At 48.3% G+C, this 20253-nt stretch overlaps 1 protein-coding gene across 15 annotated transcripts in view; it reads right to left on the bottom strand.

The window, feature by feature from the left end:
• Rgs8 (regulator of G-protein signaling 8) overlaps positions 1–19966 on the bottom strand; it is a 44711-nt gene extending 24745 nt beyond the window's left edge. Inside the window, exons 1-5 of one of the 15 annotated variants that reach the window (NM_026380.3) lie at positions 19570–19888; positions 7009–7089; positions 4972–5100; positions 2041–2142; positions 1107–1171 (exon numbers count right to left, since the gene is read on the bottom strand). In NM_026380.3, coding sequence (NP_080656.2) covers positions 1107–1171; positions 2041–2142; positions 4972–4997 — 193 coding nt within the window. In that variant the 5' untranslated portion in view covers positions 4998–5100; positions 7009–7089; positions 19570–19888. Of the gene's footprint in view, positions 1–1106; positions 1172–2040; positions 2143–4971; positions 5101–7008; positions 7090–7211; positions 7679–11397; positions 11491–11611; positions 11840–19569 lie in introns of those variants that run through there. The other 14 variants (XM_006529821.3, XM_030242505.1, XM_030242507.1 and 11 more) reach the window with 14 other exon arrangements.
• Positions 19967–20253: the final 287 nt, after the last annotated feature.

Genomic DNA, 20253 nt, shown 5'->3' with positions numbered 1-20253 from the left:
CTTCCCGCCCCTGCTTTGCCACTTCCATGCGCTTAATGCCAGAGGGATTTCAGAGCCCGAGGAATTTCGACTTGCTCATGTTAAGAAGGAAGAGCTGAAAAGTTTGCCAAATGATAAACTGCCCTCTGCACACTGCAATGTGCACAACCCTCCCTGCCTTTGTAGGGAACAAAAGACACAGCAGAGAGGAGACAGAAGAGGAGGTAGGGTGGGCGAGCTGAGCCTCGTTCTGGCCGGGAGGAGGGGGGCGGGAGGGGGGGGCGGGACGGACACATGCAGCTAGGATAGGAGTGGGGTTCTGTGGATCCAAGGGACCACACAATATTCATTTGACTAAGTAGCCAGCACTCCCCAATGGCATGGGGGAAAGGGATCATTTTCCCTTCTGAGACCTCACCTGGAACCCAGACCCTCTGCTTCCGGTCAGCTCATCGCTCCAGCTACCTAAACTGAATCCTCTCTGGTCAAAACTGCTGAGCCTCCAGCCACAGTGAGCCATGCCTGTGGCTCTCAGTGCTTGGAAGGTGGCAGGTAAAAAAAAAAAAAGTCAGGAGAATCCCGAGTTCAAGGCCATCCTTGGCTAGATAGCAAAGTTGAGGCCAGCCTAAGCTATAAGACACCCTGTTTCAAGATTTGAATCCAGAGCCTCAACACACTAAGCAGGCACTCAACCATTGATTGAGCTACCTTCCCAGACCTGAAAAAGCAAAATCTCTTTTAATGGCATCTGCTAAAAAACAAAACAGGGACTCCACCATGACCACCCAAGTCTCCAGTAACCAAGATAGGTCAATAATGAGAGCACAGATCTGATATATAATATAATATAATATAATATAATATAATATAATATAATATAATATAATATCCGAGAACCTGGGGCATCTTGGGACAATGGTTTGAAAACAGAAAACAGGAAGGACAGGCCTAACCTAAATTCATTTAAAATACCAGTTTTCTCAGCAATCTGCTCCCCTTGCTGTGTGCAGGACCATGAAAGGCTGGTGTCCCTGCACTGGGTCCTGAGCCTAGGAAGGAAGCATTCACTACGTCTTTTACCCCATGCGTGATTTGCTTCGATGTGATGGGGCCTGAATTCTACTTACACTTATGAGAGAGAAGCACATCGAAAGACTCCGCCCACCTCGTTGCTTCTTCCGTGGAGAGTCTCCTAGGAAGCAATAGCATCTCTGAGTGCTTCTGAAACATCGCCTCTCCCCCAACCATCGCTCACATCTGCTCAGGACTCCTTGGTGGAGAGCAAATGCATACCCTACTGAAGTCTTGAGCTGCGGAGAACCCTTACAGATTCAAGCCACAGCTGGGGAAACCTCTAAGTGGGGGTGGGGCTACAGCTTACAGATATAGTGCTGACTTGGCATAATGAGGTTCTAGGTTTGCTTCCCCAATACCAGAAAAAAAAAGGTATTCAGAATCCTATATATTACTGTTGGTCTGAACAATAAAGGCATGTAGCTATGTAATTTCAAGATGTCAAGGTGATAGTGGGGGGTGGGGGAAGGACTGGTCTTGGAGACAAAAGAGTTAGGCTCAGCTCACAAACTCTACCTCTTCCTGTCACCTCAAAGTCTTCACCTCTTGGAATGGAGACAGCGATGCCCCTTACAGAGGTGAGTGAGGGGTGAATCGAGGTGACACCTGTGACATCACTGAGGACAGTGTCTGCGCAGAGCAGGTGCTGAATCCAGATGATCTGAATCTAAGCATGTTTTTAGAGCAACTTTGGATGCTTATTTCCAAGCTGAGAGCTCAGGTTGTCAAGTACGTAGAATCAGGAAGCGCTCTTCCCTAGCCTCGGCTCAAGGCGCAATGGGCAGGATGGGTTCTTAGGAGACTGAGGCATCCCTCCTGATCTATGCCTTTTTATCACTCACATGCAAGGGTAGAGAAGGAGCTGCCAAGGGACCAAGACGTTTTTGTCCTATGGTTTATCTGGTAGACAACTCGCTAGAGAACAAGGTCCCAAAGACACCCCAGAGTGTGGGTAGCCAGGAATGCAAGGCGAGCCCTGCTACTCACTTGAGAGCACGGTTGGGTTTGTCAGGGAGGATGGCAGTGAAGTCACTGCAGGAGTCTGATTTGTGTGACAGGCACCCCAGTCGAGTCCTCATGCCTTTGTTCCTGCAGTGGGTGGGGACAGAAGGAAGGGGCTGTCATGCCATGGCCACAACTGCCAGCTCTGTGAAGGGCCCCTGGACCTGCTGCCCTGCCCACTCCCAGGTGGCCTCCTGAAGACTCCGTCAGCAAGAGCAGTGGCAAGGGCTGTGCTCACACCTTCTTTCACTATGGAAATACTAATGATAGGTGTGGAGCCCTTCCTCTGCCCTTCCCCTAAAGGCTGAAAGCTTTTTAAGGCTGACATGGCAAGCTGATGGTAAGGCAATGAAGGTCATTAGCTTGGGAGAACTTCTAAATTAGGATTCTCTGTAGGGAGTGGAAATGCAGCAGTTACAATCCGCATTCTGCTTTCCTACGAGCAGGGTAAAGCAGGTAAAGCAACAAGATTGGTGGTGGCGGCCCCTAACTACGAAGCCATGAAAGCAGGGCTTGCACACAGAGGAGAGAGGTGACTCAAAATGCAGGGGTGCATATGAGAGGGTCAGAGCACAGAGTGTGGGACTTCAAGGGAGGGGTCAGTTCCCAAACTGTTTCTCTTGCTTATCCCACCCAGTCAGGCTGTTTGTACACAAACGGCTACAGACCAGCAGGGATGGAAGAACGATGGATGCCTCCCACAGAGGAGAGTCAGTGTCCCCTTGAACAGTCCTTATGCCTGCTTAAATTGCCCTGTTTACCTTCAACCAGTGGCTGGCAAACTACCTTCCTGAAAGGTATGTATCTACATGGTTTGCCGGGAACAGAACACCACCATTGGTTCACATACTGTCTAAAATTGCCTTCAACTACAAGGGCAAAGTTAGATAGCTGCAACATTGACCATACACTCAGCCTGTAGCAAAGCTGAAAATATTTACTCTCAGGCTCATGCCAACAGAAGTTTGCTAACCTCTTACCTTTAACCATGACAATGCCTCACACTGAGGGCAAAAGTAAACGGAGGGGGGGGAATTGGTATAACCACCGGGTGTTCAGTCTGACTTGAAGAAGGAATTACCATATGCATCATGGTAGATATCACCATGGAAACAGCCCTACAACAGGTCATCTTCATCAGGCCAAAAGCAAGTGCTTCTGGCCTGTCTTCCTTTCCCTCTTTTGCACAAACCCTAAAACCAGATAGGGGAGTTAGGGGTCATGCAATTCATTCACTTCCATTAACTTCAAATGGATTTCCATCCCCTGGCCTGTTCATTGTCTTTGTTCACAGAAATCTTATCTGACATTTGTCTACTGAGACGGTATTGTCTTTGGCGGGGATGGACATTTGTATTCCACAGCACATGTCTGCAGAGCCCCCTTGGAGCTGGAGCATCCAAGTTTCCAGAAATATCCTCTCCCACAGGAAATCTGCCTGCAGGTCTCTGCCCCACCTCTCCTCCCAGGCAGGCTGCACTGCTATCTATTTTGTGACATTTCAAAAGGGTTTCTGACAGCTACTCTCCTGAAACAGAGAACATCTTATGTGTCCATTCACTGTTACAAATCGCAGGGTACCTGGCACCAGGCCATTCAAGCAACTGATTAAAAGCCCTATGAATCATCAGTGCTGTGAATGCAAGCAAAGGTCCGCTCGCTCGGGCTGTACCACGGGTCAGTCCCCAACCTGCGGCTGACTCCGGTGCCTTAGGACCATCAATCATAAAAACAGTCAGGTCACTACCTCAAGAGCAACAAATAGGACTCTTTTAGAAAGAGGCAAATCCACACCATCTTTTATGCACTGAGGCTTGGCTCAGGCTAGTTTAAATGACACTGCTTGCTCCCAAGACCACTCTGAGGTGTTCAAATAGTTACAAAAGCAAATTTACTTGAGACAAAATTTCTAGTCTTGACTATTTCTAGTCCAGAGTTGAATTGCTACCTCCTTAGCCAGGTAGGAAATGATGGGAGCAGACACAGGAGAGAAAGGCTAAAAGAAGGAAGGAAGGAAGGAAGGAAGGAAGGAAGGAAGGAAGGAAGGAAGGAAGGAAGGAAGGAAGGAAGGGAGGGAGGGAGGGAGGGAGGGAGGGAGGGAGGGAGGGAGGGAGGGAGGGAGGGAGGGAGGGAGGGAGGAAGGGAGGAAGGGAGGAAGGGAGGAAGGGAGGAAGGGAGGAAGGGAGGAAAGGAGGGAGGAAGGGAGTTAGGAAGAAAGGGAGGAAGGGAGGGAGGAAGGGAAGGAGGGAGAGAGGAAGGAAGAAGAGGGAGAGAGGAAGGAAGGAAGGAAAGAAGGAAGGTAGGAAGGGAGGGAGGAAGGGAGGGAGGAAGGAAGAAGAGGGAGAAATGGAGAGAGAGAAGGAGGAAGGGAGGAAGGGAAGAAGGGAGGGAGGAAGGAAGAAGAGGGAGAGAGGAAGGAAGGGAAGAAGGGAGGGAGGAAGGAAGAAGAGGGAGAGAGGAAGAAAGGAAGGAATCGAGCAAGCAAGCCAGAACAGAAGGAAGGAAGGGAAGGAGAGAGAAGGAAGAAGGAAGGAATGGATAAAGGGAGAAGGAAAGAAAAAAGGAAAGGAAAAAAGAGGGAGTACATTTCCTCATCTTTCTCTACAAACCCCTGTCCTAGTAACTCACAAAGTTTCATACACATTCATGCACAGCCCCTAATCCTACCCCAAAAGCCACCACCAAGAGATTCTACCAAATCACCAGGAGGGCATGGGGCTGACACAGGTCTGACTTGCAAGGCTATAACTTTGTAAGAAGCACAAAGGCAAGAAAAGCACAGTGCACACACTGGAGGCCCAGCAGAACTAGTCCAAGAGGACCAGGGAGAGCTTTAGAGCAGGAGAGCTGAGAGACCAGAAGGTGGAGCAAAGAAGAGAGGGGCAGGGACAAGGAGACAGGTCATCAGTTCATTACCTGCGTGGCATCAGTAAGGCAGCCATACAGGCATCCGCTTACGGTTACCCCTTGGGCTGGTTTGCAGGGACGGCAGGGTTGGAAATAATACTGCTGGGTGCAGGGATTTACCCTCTCACGTCCTCTCACCTAAAATCAAAGAGTCTGCTGTAAGAGGGTTCACCCCCTCACATCTGTCTGCAAGATACACCTTTCCAACGGCTCTCCACCATCTGAGCACTTCCCACAGCCCCCACAAATGTCAGCTCATGCTTAGCAAGGGCAGCCGATCCAAGACTGACAGGAACAGATGCCAGGTGGCCTCACATTGCAGACTGTTGGTCGGAAGTTCCTACTTCCCCAACCACTGGCCATTAACCAAAATTGGGACATGTACCCTTAGGGAGGCATGGGCCTGCAACCCAAAAATTACTGTTCTCTTTCTCTCGCTAGACCGATGCCCAAGTGACCAGCCTGGAAGAGACCAGGGAGGAGAGGTCAGCACTTGTTCCAAAATAGTCTGATTGGATGCTACTCTGGTTCCCACCTCCCTCCAAGGACACCTGTCCCAGGTGGAAATGAGCCAGGGTTTGAGAAAAGGGGAGCAAGGAGGGGGGTTGAAGGGACTTGGAGGGAAGGCATCAGACACCCTTACCACTGGGCATGCTCCTTGGCAGGGATCCCAGACACAAGCTGAAGAAATGAATATGCAAGTCACTCTAGCTCATAAGGGGGTGGGGGGATTTAGGGGGGAGCCTTCTTGACCTAAGACAGGGAAGATTTGGGAATAGGGGAAGGGGGTATGGAGGCTGAAGGATGATTGGCTTATAGCCTCTCCTTCCCATGGGTGTCACTGACAGTGTTTCAGACCATTATTCCCACAAAAGACAGCTGATAGGAAGAGCTACCTACCTATCCATAAAAGGTTCCCCTGGGGAACCCTGCCACCAAACGTAGAATCCATTTTAAAAGAAACCTAATTTGGATAAATAAGAATCCTGCGTGGCTGCACCATTTAAATGGTTTTGGTGTTACCCTGAGCAGGTCACAAATACTTTTACAAATCACTTTAAGAGTAATTATATCAGTAGCCACATGGAAGGATGACTTTATTAACACTGAAAACAGAAAACAACAACAAAAATCAGGCTTCGTGTAAAGGCTCATCCCCCTGGGTCACGTTCTCTAACGACAGGGGACATTTCCTTAATCATTGTCCTAACTGGGATTGCACCTGCTTTCCAGAAGTGAGGCCATCAAAGCCCTTTACAGCTCTAAGGGTCTCCAGAAAACATGTCTGGGGCACCTACGCCTCATTTCCTCTTGTTTATAAAATATATCCCCAGGGGAGGTGGGGGAAGATCTTGCCAGGGGCCTTCATTTTTCTGTAGCTGAGCAGACCAGAGGTCACAACCCATATACACCACAGGCAAGGTCGTTCAGGGCAGGGGACTACTGGCTCTGTCCCTGCCTGTCTCTCTTCCCTCCCTTTCCTGCTCTCAGCCCACTCTAGCTTGCTGGTGCTATCCAGTTGTCTCCTCTCCAACTCCCCCACACACACACCCCACAACTTCAGCACCTCCCAAGTCACCCCTTAAGTGAGGTCAGCTTTGGACTCACAAATCAGAACCAGCTGGACATTGCCCCAGCTGCTTTGTCTATTCCAGGATCCAGAACCCTCAGGGCTCTTATCCCACTTAGCCCTAGACTGACTTATGAGGGACAGATAAAGAAAGGGTTACCCAAAGCCTGAGAAGTTCAAAGATGGACATGTCACCCACCCACCCCCTTTCCCCCATAGTGCATATATCCTTAGAAGGAGGCACCAAGTCACAAGTGACTGGAGCAGACAGCGTAGAAAAAGATGTCATTCAAGGTGGAGAAGGGGCATAAGAGGGGGAAAAGGCAAAGATTTATAAAGAAGGGAAGAGAAATTAAGCTCAGCAGGGAGAAAGCAATCAGTATGCATGAAGAGGCAGATTAATTAAATATGTATAATGCAACCAGCTTTCCAACATCCCAGAAAAAAAAAAGAAGAAAGGCAGAGCCAATACTTACTGTCGTTGACTGGTCCTCATGGCCTGCAGGTCTTTGCCAGGTAGATGGTCAGAGATGCTTGCTCCTCCGGGTTAAGGAGCTCTAAAGGAAGAGTAGATATTTCTTTTAGCAGTGAAATCCTTGGCAGGTGGAAGGCATGTTTGCAGGGACACCTAAGCTCGCGCATGCACACACATATACATAAGCATGCACGTACAACACACCTCCCACCACTTGAGCCAGGCAGCAAGCGGCCCCAAAAGCTCTTCTCTCTGCTTGTCACATCCAGTAAATACTGAAGCAGCCTACACCCAGCAGGCGGCGGCTCAGCTCCCAGGCACAGTCTGCACGCCCATCCTCATTGGCAGGACACAGGAGATGCCCCCAAGCAGAGCTGACCTGGCATGCATCCTGCGCCTTCCTCCTTTCGGCCTCACTAACCTGCAGCTCCTTTGGCTGCAGCTCAGGGAGAAGTCTCTCTCCCAGCCCACAGCAGCTGCTCTGCCCCCCAGCCAAGAGTAGGTATTAACTCTTTTCAGGCCACCAAGTGGCTGAAAATCCAGGGAAGGGGACTTTCCTAATGAGCTCTGCTGCTGGCTGGAAGGCTGAGAGGCTGGAGGCTGCACTGAGGAGCAGGGAGCAGAAAGATCTTGCCCCAGACAGCTGCTGACAGCAGGAGCCAAGCCGAATCAAATCTCCTAATGAGCCAGGAGGAGGGGGCCTGTCTTGCTGGGTGTGATGTGATGTGATAAATGCAGAGAGGGAGAAAGCTACGGGGCAGGTCGCACATCTAAATTCCACCCCCTTTCTCCCAATTCTATTGCACTGCACTCCCAAGCCAAACCACACGGCCCTGAAATTACCCCTCTCTGCCAAGTCTTGGCTGTCCCCTTACTCTACTGAGGAACCTCTCTCTTAGCCTATTTCCACCCCACCCCACCCACCCCACCCCACCAGGACCAACCACACCATTCCCCACTCCTTAATGAAAAAATTCCACCTCCTCTCCCTCCTGGAACGTGCAGATTTCCAGGAGAACTCCTGCCTCTCACCTGGTTTTTCCTACAGTAGAAACTCACCTCTCTCCCTCATCCATCACCTAGCAACTCCCCCCACTTGCACCCGTGATAGAGTGCGACTTTTCCCTTTGTTCTGCCCGATCTGCTCGTCATCTCTATGTTCCTCGCTTTCCTTTCCTTTTTTTTCCCCAATTTTATTTCCAAACCTCTATACCCACATAGACCTTCACATTGCCTGCCTCTGTTCCAAAAGGAAGATTTTTTTTCCTGTTTGTCCTAGTTCTCCAGAAGTGGTACCCAGACCAGTGGTCTGGGCATCACCTAGGAGCTGTGCTAGACATGCCAGAGCTCAAGCTCCATGCAGAGACCCTTGGTGGCAACCTAGCACACCCAGGGATTCTAATAAAGCCTTCTCTTCCTCCTTACATGCTGAGTCTCTAAGGGTGTCCCCAGGTCTGTTCAGGAACCAGCTCCAAATACACTTGGCCTTCGTGGCAAATCATTTCTCAAAACAGAAGTGAGACTACATTTCCATAGAAAGTAGTGGTTTATCATAAAAGTAATCTATTCTGTTTATTTGACTTACTGTTGTTCATTGCTAGGGATTGAACCAAAGGCCTTAGATATTCCAGGTCCTCTACCTGTCTGTCTTCCTTCCTTCCTTCCTTCCTTCCTTCCTTCCTTCCTTCCTTCCTTCCTTCCTTTCTTTCTTTCTTCCTTTCTTTCTTCCTTTCTTTCTTTCTTCCTTCCTTCCTTCCTTCCTTTCTTTCTTCCTTCCTTCCTTTCTTTCTTTCTTTCTTTCTTCCTTTCTTTCTTTCTTTCTTTCTTTCTTTCTTCCTTTCTTCCTTTCTTCCTTTCTTCCTTTCTTCCTTTCTTCCTTTCTTCCTTTCTTCCTTTCTTTTTTTTTCCAGACAGGATCTCCTTGAATTGTCCAGGCTGACTTTAAACTCGCTCTGTAGCTCAGACAGGCTTTGAAACTGCTATCCCTCTATCTTGGCCCCCTGAATAGCTAGGGTTATAGGCCTTGCCATCACGTCCAGCTTATTTAACCTTTTAAAAATATTTAAAGCAAAACTAGGTTGATGGTACAGCACCCACGAGGCTGAGGCAGTAGGATCAGGAGATCAAGGACAGCCTGAGCCACATCCACCTTTACAACCAAGTATAAAATATTTTCATGTATTGTGAGTCAACAGTGCCATGTGCCTGCTGGTGGGATGGCTCAGCGGTTAAGAGCACTGACTGGTCTTCTAGAGGTCCTGAGTTCAATTCCCAGCAACCACATGGTGGCTCAAAACCATCCGTAATGACTATGGCTGTGAGCAGGAGAAGGGAATGTGGGGCGGGGGAAGAAGAGTTTACATTCTGGGCTGGAGAGATGGCTCAGCGGTTAAGAGCACTGACTGCTCTTCCAGAGGTCCTGAGTTCAATTCCCAGCAACCACATGGTGGCTCACAACCATCTGTAATGGGGTCTGGTGCCCTCTTCTGGTGTATCTGAAGAGAGTAATGGTGTTGTACTCATATGTATAAAATAAATAAATAAATCTTAAAAAAAAAAACATTTAAAAAGAACAATGCCATGTACCCACTTGGGATGATTACTAGCCCATACCACAGATGAGAAAGCTGAGGCCAGATGTGATAAAATTCCTTCTTCAATGCGAAACAGTACACAGTCTTAGCACAAGGGTCAAAATTTGTCTTATGGCTCTGACAGAGGAGCTTTTGCTCCTGTGTCATGCTGGGACACGGTCTCTGGGCAAATCTATTGGTGTGTGACCCATGTTCTGACAGTGAAATTAATGTGTTGTAATCATTCACTGCCTGATGCTACCATGAAATAGAAATCTGGATGCTGCCCCCACAGTGACTCACTGTCTCCCTCCAATCATGTCCACACCATCCCTCTGTGAGGCAAAGACGACTTCGTGTTACCAAATGCAATGTCTTGAAATATGATGCTAACTAGAATTCAAAGTTAAGCTGAAAAAGAATTTTTCATTTTCTAGACCCTTTTCTGGTGCTTTGTACGATAAGAAAAAAAATTCCATGGATAACTAAGACACCTAGGATGTGTTTACACCTTAAGATGAGTCCACAGAGCTAATATTTAAGGATCATTTTGTATGTGCTAGACACTGTCCCTGGCACTGCACTTGAGTTAATTTCATTCTCCCAACAAATTTACAAAGCTAACATTTTTATCAGCCCCTTTCACAGGTGGAAAAACAAAGACAAATCATTTGTAAATAACAGAGCTGATGTCTGGTGTCTAAGTTGGTGCCTCCGTGCCCCTCCCTCTAACACAAAGATGACGTCATTAGCTGACTCTTCCCCACCAGGGCTAATACAAGGCAAAGCTTTCTCAGAGTTTCCCGTTGTCTGATACCCAGGAAGGAAAGGCACTGGGGAGAGGGGGAGGCGCAGCAGATGGGCCTGGGTCTGAGACAGGAGCTGATCAATACTAACCAACCAGGCATGAGAATCTTCAATTAGCCTTAGAAAAAGAATGCAGTCAATAGGTCAAATGAACTGGGAAAGATACCATAATTAATAAAGTTTTTAAGAAAATGGAAAGAAAGGATGGAGGGGAAAGAGACCAGGGACATGGAAAGCTTGAGGGAAAGAAGAAAATCAAAACTAGTCCAGAAGTTTCTACAGACACATTCCTAAGCCCTGACAGTGGAACACAGAATACCCAATCCAAGAAGTCGCTAATGCAGCCTTGTCTACAGGAGGGCTCTACCACAACCTTCCAAAGAGCTAGTGTGTGTGAGGAACTTCTGAGGGGCATGAGATGTCGCTTCAGCACTGGGGAGGCTGAGACAGAGCCACAAGATTGAGGCCAGCCTGGGTTACAGAGGGAGACCCTGTCTCAAGACAACAACAAACTCTCCAGGGTAAACATTAAGCTGGCTCCAAAGTTAAACTCACTACAAGGGCTTTTCCTGGATGACAGAGTTAGAAGAACAGGATTTTACAGCTCTAGGAGGCCAGAATTCACCCACTTGGACGCTGGGTTCCCCTGGCTTAAAGCCATGGCCCGTGACTACTGCTCCTGACATCCTGGCTGAAGACTGGCTCCTCAAGTTCTATATTTCCCAGGAAAGCAGCAATGGCCAGCCCTGATCTGGTTCCATGGATGACGCAACCTCCCCTCTGCTCTTTTCCTTCTACAGCACTATGCCTCCCTCCCCGTTCCCCCAAACCCCTTTCCAGGGCACAGGCCAGTCAGCACCTCTCTGAAATGAGGGCTGCAGGAACAGGGCTCTGCTGCACAGCCCCAGGCACCTCGGGCCCTCAGGCTTCAGGTATCCCCAGCAACCTTGCTCTTGGCCCTCCCCTTCTTCCCGCAGGGCTCCCTCTGTTTGCCCATGACGTCACTGTACCTTCACCCCTGGGGTAACAAGTGCAGATATTTCTGGCATCTCCTTCATTCCTCTTGCTAAATCGGTGTTTCAATCTGATCATTGTGTTTCTGAGTTATTCCTTAGCGCCATCCCCCCTCCCATCCATTGGCACAGAGGTTATTCAGCTCCCAGCACGGATCTCCCTGCCCCACTCCCCCCACCCCCTGCCCGCCCACCCGCAAACCTCAGTTACCCACTGAACAGACGCCATAGCAGATCATCTGTATAATAATCTTTGATGGGCTCCGTTGCAGCTCCTCTATTTGCCTGACAATAAGCTGGTCTTGCTTCTCTGTCTGGTTTTATTGCTCTCTCAAATACATACATACACGCCCCTGCACCTGCTCCCTCCGCTCGGGATTGTCTACCCTGTATCTGCCTCTCAGCTCCGGGCTCCTTTGCCAATCCCTTTACCTCTGAGATAAAAGCTCCCTTTCCGAGCTCTTTCAGAATGATTCCAATTAGAGGAGCCCCTCTATCCCACCACCTTGCTGTATGAGACTGACAGCCTGAACCACAGTCTAGTTCATTCATTTCATGTGAGGTTTCCAAGTCTCCCAAATACATTCCCACTCCAAGATGAGAACCTCTACAGCTGACTCTCTTTGCTTCATACAGTGTAGGTGCTTAATTCAATGGCTGTCATTTATGAGTTCTTTTAAATTTTATTTTATTCATTTATTGGGGGTGGGAGTTGCTGTGTACATATGTGGAGGTCAGAGGGCAATTTGCACAAGTTAGTTCTTGCCTTCCTCCACGTCGGTCCCAGAAATCAAACTCTGGATATCTAGGTTGGTGACAAGTGTCAGCTCTTATTATGAATTTTTGAGAAAAGGAAAAGCAAAGAAGAATCACCAAGTCTTCCTTATGGCAGAAATGTGCTGAGACTTCTGCAGTCTCCTGGTCAGGACTGAAGTCAGCAGAATGCTGATAACTTCGGAGGACAGTAGTGTAGGCTTTTATAAACGATTCCAACAGCCCACTCTGTGCAGGGCAGAGTTAATCAGGAGCGAAGGGGGCACCTGGCATTGCCACACAGGCTCAGGAATATAATTAAATTGAAGATAAGAGGAATTAAAATCTGCACTATAATATTTTTTAAAAGCCACAGCAGAAGAGGTTCATTGCCAAATGCCTGCTGTGTGTTTGTTTAATCAACATGCCACCTAGGACAGCACCGTTTCCAAAGCTTTCAATAAAAGTCATTTGGATATCAGATTTGAATTCTGGTCAGCGTGCTCAGGCTCTTCCCACAAATCTTTTAAAAGCAATTTCCACCGCTCAGCTTCCTAGTAACAGTAGAAACCTGGATCAACATATGCCACATTGATTTGGGGTTTCCATGGAGATCAGAAGGACACAGGGAAGGGCAGGACAGAAAGAGGACACCTAACCCAAAATTCTGCTTTAAAACAACATTGAAAGCATGCATCTCACGAGCATCCCCTCTGAGCACCAGCAGTCCCGTTTCCTGCCCATCAGGTCAGGCATCCAGATACTTAATTTGTAATAACCTTCCTGGAGTCCCATAAGGGATGTCACAGGGTCAGAGAGAAGGTCGGTAGCTAATGCTGAGCACCCATGCAGTCGGTTTGCAGGAACACACACACAAGTACAGAACAAAGGGTCATTGTTCATCACGCTTGTTAACTAGCTCTGCAACACTAAAGACCTGCGTTAGCACTGCGATCGACCGGCAACTAACAAGACCAAGAAATCTTGAACTTTAATTTTCTCCCTGAGCCAGACATAGTGGTATTGCCCATATGACCAGCCCTTGGGACGGAAAGACAAGAGGACCAGGACCTAAAGACATCTTTGTGACACTACTCACCATAGTCCCAAAATTCTTATCATAAGACTCAAATAAACACACCTGCCCTGTCTACTTTCCAGTGTGTGTGTGTGTGTGTACTGAAAAATTCTATGGCTGCTTTGTAAGTTCCAGAACACAGTCTTCTGTTATTATATTTGGAGGTGACTGTGGCTTTCCTTTAAATAGAATTTTGCCAGTGAGCAAGTATATACCAAAGAGAGAGAGAGAGAGAGAGAGAGAGAGAGAGAGAGAGAGAGGGAAGGAGAGAGAGAGAGAGAGAGAGAGGGAGAGAGAGAGAGAGAGCATTAATCCAGTGGAGACTATAGAACAGAGCGAAAGACCAGTGGATTTACAGAAGAAATGCTTTCCAGGCTTATGACTGTGGGCAAGCCATTCATTCTGGATGTCATAATCACTGTGAGACATAATAAAGACAACAACCACGCCAATGTCCCGGGCTTGTTAGCCGGGTTAAGTGGGGTAATAGCATAGGGTGTTTCCCACAATGCCTGACAGGTAGCAAGTGGCCCTTAACTGTGAGGCACCTTTGTGTTATTGTCAGCTTTGTCAACAGCGCTTTGCAGACTGTAAATGGAAATTAGGTTCCTACTACTTCCCTGCTTGACACAGAGGCAGCACCTGGATGGTGTCTGCTCAGCTATTTAATAAGCTATTTGGGGAAAGGTGCTGGAGTAGAATGTTATTATTTAAAGACTTTCTTTTTTACCACTTGCTCACCAAGGCAATACAAAATGTCTAAGACAATGCATTCCTGAGGTTTTAAGAGCCTCTTGTCTTTGCTGCCTTTCTTGATCCTTTTTTTGTCCCTCTTGGGCCTCCATTTGCCTCCTAGCTACTCACCACAGGATTTTCTTCTTTCCATCCTTTTTTTTTTCTCTGTACTCCCCTTTCTAAATGTGTCTAGAAAGGAATTTTAAAACTGGACCACAGAGGATTTGGTATCTAAGTCTGTAGATGCTCCTTGGGGCTCCTGAAACTTGCAACACTGAGAAAATGACCCAAAATTTGGAGACTTGGTTACACAGTCAGTCCCATCTCTTGGACAATGATTTTCAATGGTTTTTTTTTTCCTTAATGCAATACACAAACCTTATATCATGTTCCAGTTTCAGACAAAAATGATTAAAATTTGATGAGGCAATTAGAAAAAATGTGAGCACTGATTAGATATTTAATGATCTGAGGGCAGCCCGTCTCCTTGGCTCTTGGCTGGCTCCTCCTCTGCCCATCCTATAAATGCTTCCTTTCTAACCTTGACTCTCTGCCCTGCTGCTACTGCATGCTCCTGGAGTAATCTCACCTTTGGTGACTTTGGGTGGACTCCAACTCTGATGCCTTTCCCAGTCATGTAGATTCCTCTAACCTATGGATTGCCAGACACAGTCCTGTGATAGCCCACAGGCACATCAAATACAAATACACACCTACAGCCCAAGCATATCACATCCCCTTTCCTGACCTATGTTACCTACCACCCCCTCTGACCCTTGGCTCCCTCTGGCTCCCTCTGGCTCCCTCTGGCTCCCTCTGGCTCCCCCTGGCTCCCCCTGGCTCCCCCTGGCTCCCCCTGACTCCCCTGGCTCGCTCTGGCATTGGCAAATTTTGTTTTTGTTTGTTTGTTTGTTTGTTTGAGTAATCTACTGAGTGATTCAAGCCACCAATAGAGAAGCAGTTGGAGGCCACACCTTTTCTTTTGGTCCCCGGCTTTTAACCAATTATCAAATCATGCTGATTAAATGTCCTCATGGTTTTCAACTCTATCTCCTGCCTCGCATCCTTACCCCCACTACCCTGACTCATTCCTCGTGGTCCCAGATGATTTCCTCACGGCATCTGTTCTCTGCAGCCCAGACTGTGGCCTTAAACTCAGCTCCATTTTATAGCCATAATCATATGTTTAAGTCCCAAATATGATTAGGCTCCTTTCTCCTCGCAGCTTATAAACCTCCATAGCTTAAGCATAAAGTTCAAGCTTAATTGAGACCTTAATAAGCAAACTCCCTCAGACCTGGGTCTTGCCTCCCTTTCGAGCTAGCTGGTCCATCGCTCTCCCTGCTTGAGCTTCGAGCTCCATCACCCCCACAATGCTCACCCTCTCCGCCCAGGGCTCTTGCCCCTACTCCTTCTTTGTTCCAGTCCATCTGCTTAGAATTCTCTTGACATGCCTAACCCAATTCATCCTTCCAACTGAACACCAGGAAGCCCCCCTTGCCCATCCCAGTGTAGCAAGTATCCTCTACACCCTTGAGGCTTCTGGGAATATTGGAGTACCTCATTACCAGACACAGGGGCAAGGTACCTTCAATTCTCTCCTCCAAGGACACAGGAATGTATTTATTTATTTATTCCTCCATTCAAGTAAACCTTAAGGACCTCTTTGTGACAAGCAAAGTGGCATGCATTGTGTTACCTATGCACATTGCATAGGCAAAAGACATTTCCACCTGCATGTCCCTCGCGCTTACCACGGCACCTGAAACTAAGAAAATGCTACAGTGTCAGAATACCTTGAGCTGGTGAACAGTAAAGCAAGTAGACCATGTCTTGGCCTGGAGCGGATGCTGACCAACATGGAGTCATGAAAATGCCACGGGCTTTCTGGCATCAGTGATGCCAGAAATAAATGCCAGCACAAATAGTGGGTTCTGGCTCTGGTTCTACCTATTCACGACGGGTTTGCCTTTCCTTAGGATCTCCTCCACCCCACCCCACCCTTTATAAATCTATGAAATTAAATACGAAGGCAAAGCCTACTCCCTATGTCATTGTACAGGAATTCATGGAAATGTCAAAGCAGACATGGATTGCCAATTACTCCTTCTCAAGAAAACATGGAGCCCCACGATAAGCATCAGTCAGACAAGGCAGGGGCCAAGATGGAAATAGAAGTGGAGGCTATGGAAGCTGAAAGGGCAGTGGGACCAGAGATGAGGAAAAGGGGGACCTGGCTTCCAAGGCCTAAGGGCAGGAGGCACTGCCACAGTCGACACGTGACTCCGTCTTCCTATCTATCAGTGCTAGGTTGTCAATTTCTTTCCCTTATAGACAGTCACAAAAGCCTCCCCATTTTTCTTCAAGGTCCATAGCTGAGGGCAGAAGCAGCTTTAACATACACACACACACACACACACACACACACACACAGAGAGAGAGAGAGAGAGAGAGAGAGAGAGAGAGAGAGAGTGAGTGAGACTTTCAAACGCTCTATTTTATCTGCTTCAGGCAATGGCTTTCTGTCTTCCCTTCAAGTATCATCCTAGGCAGCCACTTGGATCAGCAGAGGAGAAAATCTACAGCTGCCAGAGCCTGGACTATGATACGGAGGTATGCCACAGCTGTAGCCACAGGAAATAGTGCTGTGCAGACTGGGGCCCTGCTGACGGGTCACCCTCTTCGTATGCTCTTGAATCCAGAGTCCTCTGGGAAATGAGTGTTCTCCTTCAGATGCCTCACTCTAAGATACATGCCCAGCTCGCATCACTGATGGCTCTGGGGGTGGGAGGAGGGCTGTGTGGATGCACCTTGATGTACAGAGCTGTTAATCAAATTCTCACTGACCCTTTGCCTTGACAGACGAAGCCTTGGCTAGGTGTCTACCTGAAGCCTCTGAGCTTTTCCAAGACACTCTTCCACTTAGAACCTCCTACTGAAAACTTCAGAAGACTCTTATTGGAAACTGCAGCAGAGAATATGGACAAAGACCCTGAGGAGAGGGCTGGTATTTGTGGATAGTGGAAACTCTTCCCTACAAGCCATACAGCGGAGCAATGGGGCCTTATCAGCATCTCCAGAGGTATAGGTGTTTAGATGAAGAAAGTATGAAAAACTACAGTACAGGGAGCCTGTGATGAGATTCATGTGAAAAAAATGTTTCACCTTCAGGGATGTAGCTCACTCACGCAGAGTGTTGGACCAGCGTGAGTGAGGTCCTGGCTTCAATTCCCAAAAGTCCGGACAAATATTGGCAGCTGGAAGGCCATGATCCATCACAGACCTTTCACTTGAGCAACACAATCGAGACTTAGAAAGCGCGTTCACGTCTCAGCCGAACTTGATTGTGGTTTTTAACCTCACTGAGCCTCATCTTATCTCCCAAGAACTTGGACATTAAACCTCACGACAAAGGGAAAGTTCCGAGCAAAGTATCTTGGGACATCTTCATCCCAGGAGGCTATTTTGTCTCATCCCTTTTAGCTGACTCTCACCAAAACTTTCAGAAATAACTGGACATTTGCAATTGTTCCCATTTTCCAGATGACCGAAGTGAAGCTGCCCAGTGACTCTGGGTAAAGGGCCCCAGGAAATTAGCTAATGACACTAGGAAGCCAGCAATCCAGCGTCACCAGAACCTTTTCTACCCTGCCAGCACATTCTTTGCACCTCTACCTGTTGCGTCCTCATTGAGATCACGGTTTTAGGAAGAAGGGATTTCATAAAACATGTTCTGCTTAGCCAGCCAGCCACACTCTCGGGGGTCTGTGACGAGTGCCTGGCATTCATAACACAGCTATTGTGGCTAAGGACCCATCCCAGGGGTCACTGAGCCGTGAGAGAAAGACTCTGCCACCATTAGCAGGTGGTTTACTGAACCGAATCTGCGTATATTTTCAAACTCCTTTTGTGTTGCTGGTCATGGCGATGGATAATATCGTCAACTTGACAAGATCTAAAATCACCTAAGAGATAAACCTCTGGGCATGTCTGCATCCTGTTAATTGAGGCAGAAAACCACACTCTGTGGGTGGCAACATTGTATGGGCTGGTATCCCAGACAGAATAAAAAGGAGCTATGGAGTTGACCACCCACATCCATCTCTCTCTGCTGTCTACTGCAGAAACAATGTGACCAGAGGCTTCATATTCCTGCAGTCATGGCTTCCTCACCATGATGGGCTGCACCCTCATACTGTGAGCCAGTATACGCCCTCCTTCAAGTTGCCTTTGTCAGGTATTTTATCACAGCAACAGGAAAGTAGTTAATGCGGGCACTTCATTAAATAATAATAATAATAGGAATAAGATAAAGCTGAAAGGGTCTGATAGCCAGGAGCACTGGCGTTGGCCTGGCAGTACTGAGATATAGGCCATTGAAAGCATATTCCCCAGTCACCTGACTCCCACCTAGCCCCAACCCTGACACAAGGTAGCCTACTCCGAGAGTAAGCGGAGAGACACAGCTAGCGAAGACTAGACTACATGGATGGGCATGGGCTGTGGTGATTTCCAAAAGGATAATAATAGCTGCCTTGGGCACAATCCCACGTCGCCTGTTTTCAGAGGTTTAGCTTTTCCGAATCGCTGATCCAACTTTGGAAATAGAGGTTATGCTCCCCCGCCCCTGTATCCTCTGAGAAAACCCTAAAGGTTTCCAAATCTGTAAGAACAAGTGGCCCCCAACTTAAGTCAAGTTGCAGGCTAGGTTAAGCTTCATGGCATTTCTGCAGCTGGAAGCCTCCCTCACAAAGTCAGACAGAACACACCAGAACCTGAAAGCCCACTCTTCAGTATATGGCCAGACAATAGGTGGATGTTAAGTCGTTCTAACACAGCAAGAAAAACCAACAACCTCCTTCCCCCAACATGACACCCCCCATTTCTGTCTCCCCCCCCCCCAGCAAAAAAAAATCAGCAGCTACCATGCCAGGGAGCCATCACCTCCTGTTGCTGGTATGTGTGCCCCTAACTTGCCACTTAGGAACTGGCACCCCCACCCCTGGATTCATTTTAATCTCCCTCCAGTTCACTGTCATTGTGAGTCCTTTTGCATCGGAATGTGTCACTAAGTGTTAGTCACCAGCAGAGCTGACCTGCTTGGCTGACTAGAAACAAGACAGATGCTATGTGCAGCCAGGCTGCTGTGCAAGCGACCCCTGTTCCAAACAACAGCTGAGCTGAATGGAAATAAATATAAGAAACCCGTGGCACCGTGCAGACATCAACTGACAATATTTTCAGGGACACCCCCTCCCCGCCAAGAAATCTGAGGCCAGAAACAGGATCCTTGTTTGACAGAAAGCAGACTTTGGGGGTCCTGAGGAGTTGAGGCTGAGGCAGATAGGAAAAAAAAAAGGAAAGGAAAGAAAGAACCCTCCACTAACTAGAAAGAAATGCTATTCCTGCATCCTTACTAGGATCAGGGTAACAGGGCTTGCCCTCCCTGCTCCGAGCAGCTCTGAGAGAAAATAAGTGGAGATTATGAGAGGAGGACGTGCCTTTCTGCTCTCTGTTGTCTGTCCTGCTTCTCCCAGTAAGCCTCAGCGGGCCGGCCCAGGGATCCATCCAGACCCTGCAAGAAACAGGCATTCTCATCTTACCTGCCTGGCGGTGGGCAGCGCAGCTGGAAAGATGTGGCTGGTGCCGGCAACAGCAGTGCATGGCTCGGTGAAACCCTGAGTGACAGAGTCGGCCCTCTCCTGGTACATGGGTGAGGGTAGTGGAGCGTGGCCGCCTCACCTCGGGCCCCTAGAAGAGCTCCTGCACCATGCTGCTCTGGAGGGCTCTGCTCTGCGCCGGACTTTGCATCTCATGAAAAGGGAAAGAGCTAGCGAGCGCAGGGGAGGGAGCGGGGAGGCAGAGGGAGGGGAGAGGGGCACTCTGACAGATGATGCGCAGCCACGCAGTTGGGGGAGGACCGCAGGCTCCAACGGGATGGCAATGTCTGTGTGGCTCTCTGCTGACGGCTTGAATCCAAGCGCTACCTCCGGAGCGGCTGGTGGCTCTGCGAAGTTCAGCCAAGAACAGAGAGCATAAGGGTGTGACTGCGGTCATCAACCTGGGTGAGATCTGCTTTCCACTGACCACACCAAGGCAGGAGCGTTGGCTTGGTGACATAGGGAAGGGAGAAACACGGTCCCACATTCCTGGTCCAGCTTCAAGGTTGTCCCTCCCCATTCAGTAAAAAGCCATTTAGATTTAGGATTGAGAATGGCCAGGCAATTTGTGTCAAGCACAGCTCCAACTTTCTCAAAGATGAGGAAAATAATAGACATGGATGGGAA

The sequence above is a fragment of the Mus musculus genome, chromosome 1 (assembly GCF_000001635.26).
Source record: "Mus musculus strain C57BL/6J chromosome 1, GRCm38.p6 C57BL/6J".
NCBI lineage: Eukaryota > Metazoa > Chordata > Mammalia > Rodentia > Muridae > Mus > Mus musculus.
The sequence above is the reverse complement of the archived record's forward strand: the minus strand, read 5'-3'. Positions and strand labels throughout refer to the sequence as shown.